General features: G+C 34.9%; 1 protein-coding gene across 1 annotated transcript; it reads left to right on the top strand.

The window, feature by feature from the left end:
* Positions 1-6,083: 6,083 nt before the first annotated feature.
* On the top strand, positions 6,084-7,524 carry LOC113780174. The gene is made up of 3 exons (XM_027325988.1): positions 6,084-6,752; positions 6,851-7,010; positions 7,187-7,524. The coding sequence occupies exons 1-3, from the start codon at positions 6,084-6,086 to the stop codon at positions 7,522-7,524; spliced, it is 1,167 nt and encodes a 388-aa protein (XP_027181789.1).
* The last annotated feature ends 742 nt before the right edge of the window (positions 7,525-8,266 follow it).

Below are 8,266 nucleotides of genomic sequence, written 5' to 3'. Positions count from 1 at the left end.
GCCGTTTTGTTGTTGTTGTTGTGTTTTTATATTCTTACTCCATGTCAGGACTGTTGTGGCGGCTAGAAAATATACCACAATATGCTTTTCTTCTTCTGTTCCCAAATTATTGATGTCACTGGTCAAGACAAATGTTTCCCCAAACTTCCCAAATTATTGCTGTGCCTTTCTTTTCTTTTCTTTTTTTTTAGGCGGTGGGGGTAGGGGTAGAGCTGTTAATCGAGTCGAGTCGAGCCGAGTATTTGGCTGCCGAATTCGACTCGAGCTTAATTCGAGCCGAGCTCGACTCAAGTTCGTTAGGCAAACGAGCTTTAAAATATGTTCGAACTTGACTCGTCAAATGTACATGTGGCTCGAGCTCGACTCGTTTATCACAAACGAGTCGAGTTTGTATGAGCTAAAACTCGAGCTCGTGCATGTTAAGCTCAATAAAAATCTATAATTTTCAATTTTTATACTATTGACTTCTAAAATGACAAATATGCCCTTTATTAACGAGTTCTAACGAGCTACTCGGATATCGGCTCGTTAACTAAACGAGCACATTTTTAGCTCGAGCTCAACTCGTTTACCGCAACTAACGAGCCGAGCTCGAGTCTTATCAAACCGAACTCTAACGAGCTTTCGAGCTACTCGTGAAATTTAACAGCTCTAGGTAAGGGCAACAAATTTTCTCATAAAATATTGTTTCGTACCATGTTACTTAGACTCGAGTACCAAAAGTCCCGTGGATACGGGTAAAATGAAGAGTGGCATGAGTACGGTAAGACAAAATGAAGAGTCGGAATGGCAATAAAATCTGCAAAAGTCTTGCTTTGCCTATCGAATTTCCATTTCCGGAAATGTGAAAGAAGGAAGAAAGGCATTCCATTGTCTTCTACTCGTTCAGCAGTTCTCTGATTCACTGCAAGTGCAAGGATGGGCTCTAATAGCAAAACTTGTTGGCAATTTCATGGAATCAAACAATCATTCGCAAGTTTAATTGGTATATTAGAAGTTGCCCCAAAAATGGGATAATTTCAAAAACCTCCCCTAAAGTTTCTAATAATTTCAGAATCCTCTCCTCAAGTTGATTAAATTACACTTACCTCTCTTACTTTTACTGTTCATGTAACAATATAAATCCAAAATTCTATTAATAAATTTTAAGAGAAGTCTTAGGGCAATTTTAGGCATGGAGAGGATTTATCAAGTTTAAGAAAAGATAAAGGCATCATTATGATTATAGAGATCATCAAAAAATTCATTTTATCAAAAATCAAATTTCTGTAGATAATCTGTAAATACGCAATAAATGACTTATATAGGATGGCAATGAAGACAGGTATCCATGGAAGCAATTGGGCAGTGAGGAGAATTTAATATTGTATATTATATACTTATATATGTATAATATGAAATAAGTGTTATAAATGGTATACTTATATCTGAATGTTATAAGTATCCCAATTATTACAGTGCACAAGTACATCGGAGTTGATTAGTGGATTTGGAAACGCTATTATGAAGATCAACAAAAAGAACCCATGCTAGTAGAGGCAAATTCAAATTTCCACTAGTCCTAAATCATTTGCGAGTACACATCTTTAGCTCAACATTTTGTACACCTATAGCATGGATGACCTTCTTCTCGAATCAAATCAAATGCAGTTAACTAAAACTCTTAACAAACTTATGGATTTCATCCTCAAATGCTTGCCTAATGTCGTTTGAATCACATTGTCCTGACTTCTGAGTTCTGAAACCGAAGCTGATGGATCACATTCAACCATGTCCCTTTGAAAGCTTTCAGAGAATCAATCATTTCGCTGTGTTCCTTTCCAACAACTAACTCAATAAGCACTAATTCAACATCATGGACATCCTTCTTTAAAAAACCTGACATCCATACTTTTCACAGTGATTGCTCGATTTTTTGGTAAAAATTAAAAAGAGTGATCAATAAAATTATTACTAGTATCATGTATATAGAAAAAATAAGACTAAACAAAAACTAAAAATAGCATTGGGGTGGGACAGGTGCACCTGCAAGAGTAACGAGATGGGGTAGGATGAGGGGCGAGTGAGAATTCCTCCGCCTCAAACCCGCCCCATTGCCATCCTTAAATGTATGATTTTGGGAAGTGTCCTGAGCTACAGTGGTTATTAGAGCTAAAACCATCTAAACATTTATTTTAACAAAAAAAAATTAACGGACAAGACACTGAGTATGCCCACTATTTCTTTTTTCAGCCTCTAATCTTTAGCCTTAATTGTGAAGTTATGCTGTTTAAAATTGACCGCAACGCAGAAAAGTTTCTCCATTCATATTAGTACAGAGTTGATTAGTTGTTACTGTTTGAGTTAGAGAATTACAATTAATCAGAAGTAGTTTGCATTGGACTGTTTGGTCAGTTATTTTGCAAGTGCAAGACTTTTAGCAAGGGAGATGGGACTATTTTAGAGGAGCAAGAAGAGTGAAATTGACTGTGACTTTCCTAGCTAGGTGGTAGTACAATAATTCAATGAACTTGGTGGACCTATAGAAGCAGACTGAAATTATTGCATGACATTTATGGTGTGTAGTAGTAATAAACTTTTGAAGGTGGGGGACCTAAATTAGATTCCATCTTAGAAATTTTTCCACCTGCTGGAACTTGGAAGTTAATTTAGAGGATACTGATTGAATAAAGTGAAGGTTGAACGATGGCAGTCAGGACCCGAGGTCAGTAGGGGCAAAAGATAGAATAGGAAAGGAAAATTTTCGTAGATTATGCTCTAAAATCACAGTTATATGAAGATATTATTTTCGATTACATATTTTACAATGAAAAATGTACAATATATAGATATTCAGTAACTGATTGGGATGTTGTGATCCATAGTGATAACTTGAGCTAAAACCACGAAAACATTTATTTTTCCAATAAAACCAAAAAAAAATCATTGAAGATGACACCGAGCATGCTCATTGCTTCTTGTCGGTCCACCAAAGTTGATGGTGAGTCTTCCCGCAGTAATGTGATGGACGGAGACAAAATAAATGTGGCGAGGATTTGAAAAATGATATGGTGTCCCATGACAAATTTGTTATGCATATAGTTTTGAAAAAGAAAATGAGATATACTTCATGAAAAGAGAAAATATTTTTTGGAACTTATTTTATAATTTTATTAATAATCAATATCCATAATCAAAAGAATGGAGACGCTAATAAAACATATAGGTAAATCATTAGGAGATCTATGGCAAACAGTTATCAATTAGTACCCAATCCATGTAGAAGGAAAATGTAAAAAAAAAAAAAATTATTTACATGTGCAAGTGAGGGAAAATATTCTTAGGTCCCTTAACTCAATTTAGTAAGGAAATGTATATATAATCTCATCTTTAACCTTAATTGTGGATATTTGTTACTTAAAATTGACCGCAAGTGGATGGGAATGGCTGCAACGAGGAAAAGTTTCTCCCTTCATATTAGTTACGAGTTCATTACTTCAAACTATTTCAGTCTGCATTTAGATTGAATGATTTGACGAAAGATTTGAAATTTTTTAAAAATGTATGAATTTATAAATCATCAATTATTTTAGTATTTAAAATGTATTTTGATAATTGGTGAATTACAAATCTAAATACTTCTTAAACAATTTAAACTACTAGAACAATTCAAATGAATTTGAAATCATTTGTTAAATTCCTTAGTCTAAACGAAAAGACTACCATTAATCAACCAGCAAATTATTTGAATAGCCACTAAATTTTTTAAATAGTCAATGTTTGCCCACTCAACTATTAGTAGTATATTTTTATCCATTGAACTATAAAATATGTAAATTTTGGGTACTTTCATCTAATTTTACTATTAACTCTGCCAGATCTTAGAATTTGCATTGTTCACGAGATATACTATTAATTGTTAGATCTAGTAGAGTTAATGGTGAAATCAGATAGAATGATTCAAAATTTATACTTTTTTTTTTAATTCAGTGGATAAAAATATATTATTAACAATTGAGTAGCCAAAACTCGATTATACTAAAAGTTCGTCGCTACCAGGGTAATTTGCTCTTAATCAACACTAGTTTGCATTGGACTGATTAGTCAGCTAATTTGGTTTAAAAAGATGTTTTTAGGGGCGAGCACGGGTTAGGTATCTGCCTCGTATACCAATTGGCTAACCCTATCCGCACCTTGCGGATCAGCTATTTTCTGACCCTTATCCATCCTGACGGATACCCGCCCTGCTTTGCTTATCATTTAGTTTTTTTTAAAAAAATTATATCAATTTATTTTTTTTATTTTACATATTCATCTAAAATTTAATAAAAAGTCTCCTACCAAGAAACAAACATGCGAAGACAATACAAAAAAAAAGGTAAAAATTAAAAGAATTCAAAATAAATGAAATTTTGAAATAAGTAGTACTTTTTTAAAATATATATTCCACATTAATTAAATTCTTTTCCACAAAATATAGGATCATGATTTCTATAAATAAATCTTGTGAATAAACTATAGTCTCCAATGTTTGTAATGCAATTTGTTCAATAAAATTACTTATTTAGCTCTAAAAATATTATTTCGTGGTATGTGTATAAAAATAATATATATATGTGTATGTGTGTGGGTTGAGGGGAGGGGGAATTGGTACATGTGGTTTTTAATTTATGTAACCCTATCCCGTCCCGCATTCAAACGGGTATTTGACGCCTCTAGTTGTTTCTGCATTGACATATGGGCCAGAAATGTCATTAAAAGTTCTCTTCAAAGGCCCATGTATCCAAATCATACCATGGGTCTCAAAGTCTTCTACAAACATCGGTTGCCTTGGGAAGTCCAGGTATACGAGGCTCGTCATTTACATTTTTTAATTTTTTTAATTTTTTGGTGATTACTTTCAATTATTGATTCAAGTTATATGTACTCCGGTTCCGGTTTGCACATATTATTGTGCACTTATGCTACCACTGTTGTGTTTTTGTATAATTATTTTTGCATAACACTTTTGTTTAGAGTAAATTCTCTCAATTATTTTTCAGACAAGGTGGATTCATAAGAGATATCATCAGATGAAAAGAAAATAAAATAAAAATGAGAGTAGGTCTAAGAAATTAATTAATGTTTGCCAAGTGGATATAGATTATGCTCCATGTAGCATGTGATTTCACCTACCAATCGTGATTTTGCATAAAGTTACAGATGATTGCTGTACGAATTACATCCATCGTGAATTAAGATAAAGATGAGAAATTTTCAAGTCTATTCTACCTACTCTCTATCGTTAATTTAGAATGTCTAGCTAGTGTTGTAGTGGAATCCACAAGACTCACTTTCTTCCTCTGCATTGCAAGTGCAACATATTGCTGTGATGTCCTCTGGTATACGTAGGCTTTTCTCATGGTGCATTTGGAATATATGATGCCCATAGCTTGAGGCTCGATGTTGGATAGCCGCCTGGCATACAATAAGAATTTCCTTGTGTTGACTTATTGGCTCAATAGCCACAATTGTCAATTGTGCAAAGCTACAATTGTTGACAATTGTACACAAACTCTACATCCTACATTGTTAGTTTTGTTAGGAATTCTCTCATTTGTAAACTATAAATAGAAGGATCCTTTGATAGGATAAAATATACCAAGCAAGAGGATTATAACTTGCTTCATTCTCTCTCTTTGTAATATTTCTTCTAATGAAATATTAAGTTGTCAGTGGTGTCCGAGGACGTAGGCAAATTAGCCGAATCTCGTTAAATTCTGGTGTTCTATTATCTATTTAGTAGCTATATTTGTAGGTATATTTGTAGTGAATTATTGTGCAATTCATTGAATATATAGGTGGTTCTGTCTAGAAAATTGGTACTTAAGCAAGCTAGTGTGCCTCACCAAATATTTTTTGAGAATTACCATTTTACAATTTTAGGTACAATAATTTACTCGTTATACCTTAATTTGGTAGAACTTTCGCAACAATTGGTATCAGAGTTCAAGGTTTCTTAGTATGCTCTGTGGTTGCAGCATAGTCTGATCTTCCACATCAGAAAAGAATTCTTGGGCTATTGTTATTCTACATTTAGGAGCTACTAAATATAATTTGTAGAGATGGCCGAAAGTAGATTTTCGTCTACAATGCAAGCATCAACAAGCTCGTCATCGTCTATTATGGCGAGAAATGCTATGATGAATGCAAAATTAAATGTGGAGACATTTGATGGTATCGGTCATTTCGGTATGTGGCAAAGTGAGATTATAGACGCGCTCTTTAATCAAAGTCTAGACATTGCTATCGAAGAAGAGAAATCAGAAGATATTGAAGAGAAGGAATGGAGGATGCTAAATAGTTTAGCGTGTGGTACAATTCGATCGTGTCTTTCAAGGAAACAGAAATATGTGTTCTCAAAAGAAACTTCTGCAAATAAATTGTGGACTGGATTGGAGGAGAAGTTCTTGAAGAAAAATTGTCAGAACAGACTCAAAATGAAGAAGCATTTATTTCGTTTCACTTATGTTCCCGGCACAACTCTAAATGATCACATCACTAATTTAAATCAGTTAATCACTGATCTAATGAATTTTGATGTGACATTTGAAGATGAAGATTTGGCTCTCATGTTGTTGGGATCTCTTTTTGAGGAGTTTGAACATCTTGAAACAACTCTACTCCATGGGAAAGTTGAGGTGTCCCTTAGTGAAGTTAGCTCTGCCATGTACAGCTACGAGCTCAGAAGAAAAGACAAGCAAAGTAGCAGAGATGGAGCAGCAGAAGCTCTGGTAACTAGAGGACGCTCACAAAATCAGATAAAGGGACGAGAGATAGATCCAAGTCGAGAGTTAGACTAAGCAAAGATGAGTGTGCTTTTTGCAAAGAGAAAGGGCACTGGAAGAAGGACTGCCCAAAACTGAAGAGTAGACCTGACAAAGAAAAAGCTGTTGCGGATTCAAATATAACTGAGTGCATTGATCAAGACTCAGACTTTTCATTAGCTGTCATGCCTACTGGTCATTCTAGTACATGGCTATTGGACTCAGGTTGTAGTCATCATATAACGTCCAATAGGGAATAGTTCTTGATTTAAAGGAATAAGAAGGTGGAGTCATCTATACGGCAGATGAGACCACATTAGCAACAAATTGGGTCAGTTCAGTTCGGTTGAGGAATCAGGATGGATCAATTAGAATTCTAACTAATGTCCGATATGTGCCAGAATTGAAAAAGAACCTCATTTCTGTGGGAGTACTAGAATCAATAGACTACAAGGTGTCAGCATATAATAGAGTGATGAAAATCATTTCAGGTGCATTGGTGCTGGTGAAAGGAATCCGAAAAAATAATAACTTGTATTACTATCAAGATAATACAGTTGTTGGAGTAACGGCAGTGGCTTCTAGTGATGATCGAGAATTGAAAGTGGCCAGATTATGGCATATGCGCTTAGGGCATGCTGGAGAAAAATTCTTGAATCTTCTGATGAATCAAGGACTATTGAAAGGAGCTACTGTTTGCAAGTTAGATTTTTGCGAGCATTGTGTCAAAGGGAAGTAGACAAAGATAAAATGTGGCACTGCAATTCACAATACCAAGGGTATTTTGAATTATGTGCACTCTGATGTGTGGGGACCTTCCAAAACAACTTCTCTAGGAAAGCAAAAATATTTTTGTTACTTTTCGAAACTTCTCAAAGATATGGGTGTATACTAGAAGGCCGAAAAAGTAAGATTGGAAATTTCATCAAGTGAAAAAAAAATGGTGGAAACTCAAACAGAAAGAAAGATCAAACGCCTTCGAACAGACAACGGAGGTGAATATACAAGTGATTCGTTCATGAAGGTTTGTGAGAATGAAGGCATTGTTCGGCACTTCACAGTCAGGGATACACCACAGCAGAATGGGGGTGGCAGAGTGTATGAATCGGACATTGGTGGAGAAAGTTCGATGTGTATTGTCCAATGCTGGGTTGGGCAGACAATTTTGGGTTGAGATTTTAGCATATGCAAATCACCTCGTCAATCGCTTACCATCAACTGTTATTGGCGGCAAAACACCATTAGAGAAATGGTCGGAAAAACCTGCTACAGATTATGATTCCTTACATGTGTTTGGTTCTACTGCATATTTTCATGTTAAAGAATCAAAATTGGATCCAAGGGCTAAGAAGGCGCCCTTTATGGGGATCATGACAGGCATTAAAAATTATTGCCTTTGGTGTCCCAAGACGAAGAAAATAGTTTTTAGCAGGGATATCATCTTTGATGAATCTACCATGTTAACAAAGGTAGATGTACAA

This window comes from Coffea eugenioides, chromosome 8 (genome assembly GCF_003713205.1).
Source record: "Coffea eugenioides isolate CCC68of chromosome 8, Ceug_1.0, whole genome shotgun sequence".
In the NCBI taxonomy this organism is placed as follows: domain Eukaryota; kingdom Viridiplantae; phylum Streptophyta; class Magnoliopsida; order Gentianales; family Rubiaceae; genus Coffea; species Coffea eugenioides.
Note: the sequence above shows the minus strand (reverse complement) of the source record. Positions and strands in the feature narration are given on the sequence as shown.

What these genes read in the sequence shown, in the direction of transcription:
- LOC113780174 (XM_027325988.1), top strand. Translation starts at nt 6,084, where the DNA reads ATGGCCGAAAGTAGATTTTCGTCTACAATGCAAGCATCAACAAGCTCG. An exon ending in ATGGAGCAGCAGAAGCTCTG is followed by an intron (nt 6,753 to 6,850) that starts GTAACTAGAGGA and finishes TTTTGCAAAGAG; the next exon opens with AAAGGGCACTGGAAGAAGGA. An exon ending in TACATGGCTATTGGACTCAG is followed by an intron (nt 7,011 to 7,186) that starts GTTGTAGTCATC and finishes GATATGTGCCAG; the next exon opens with AATTGAAAAAGAACCTCATT.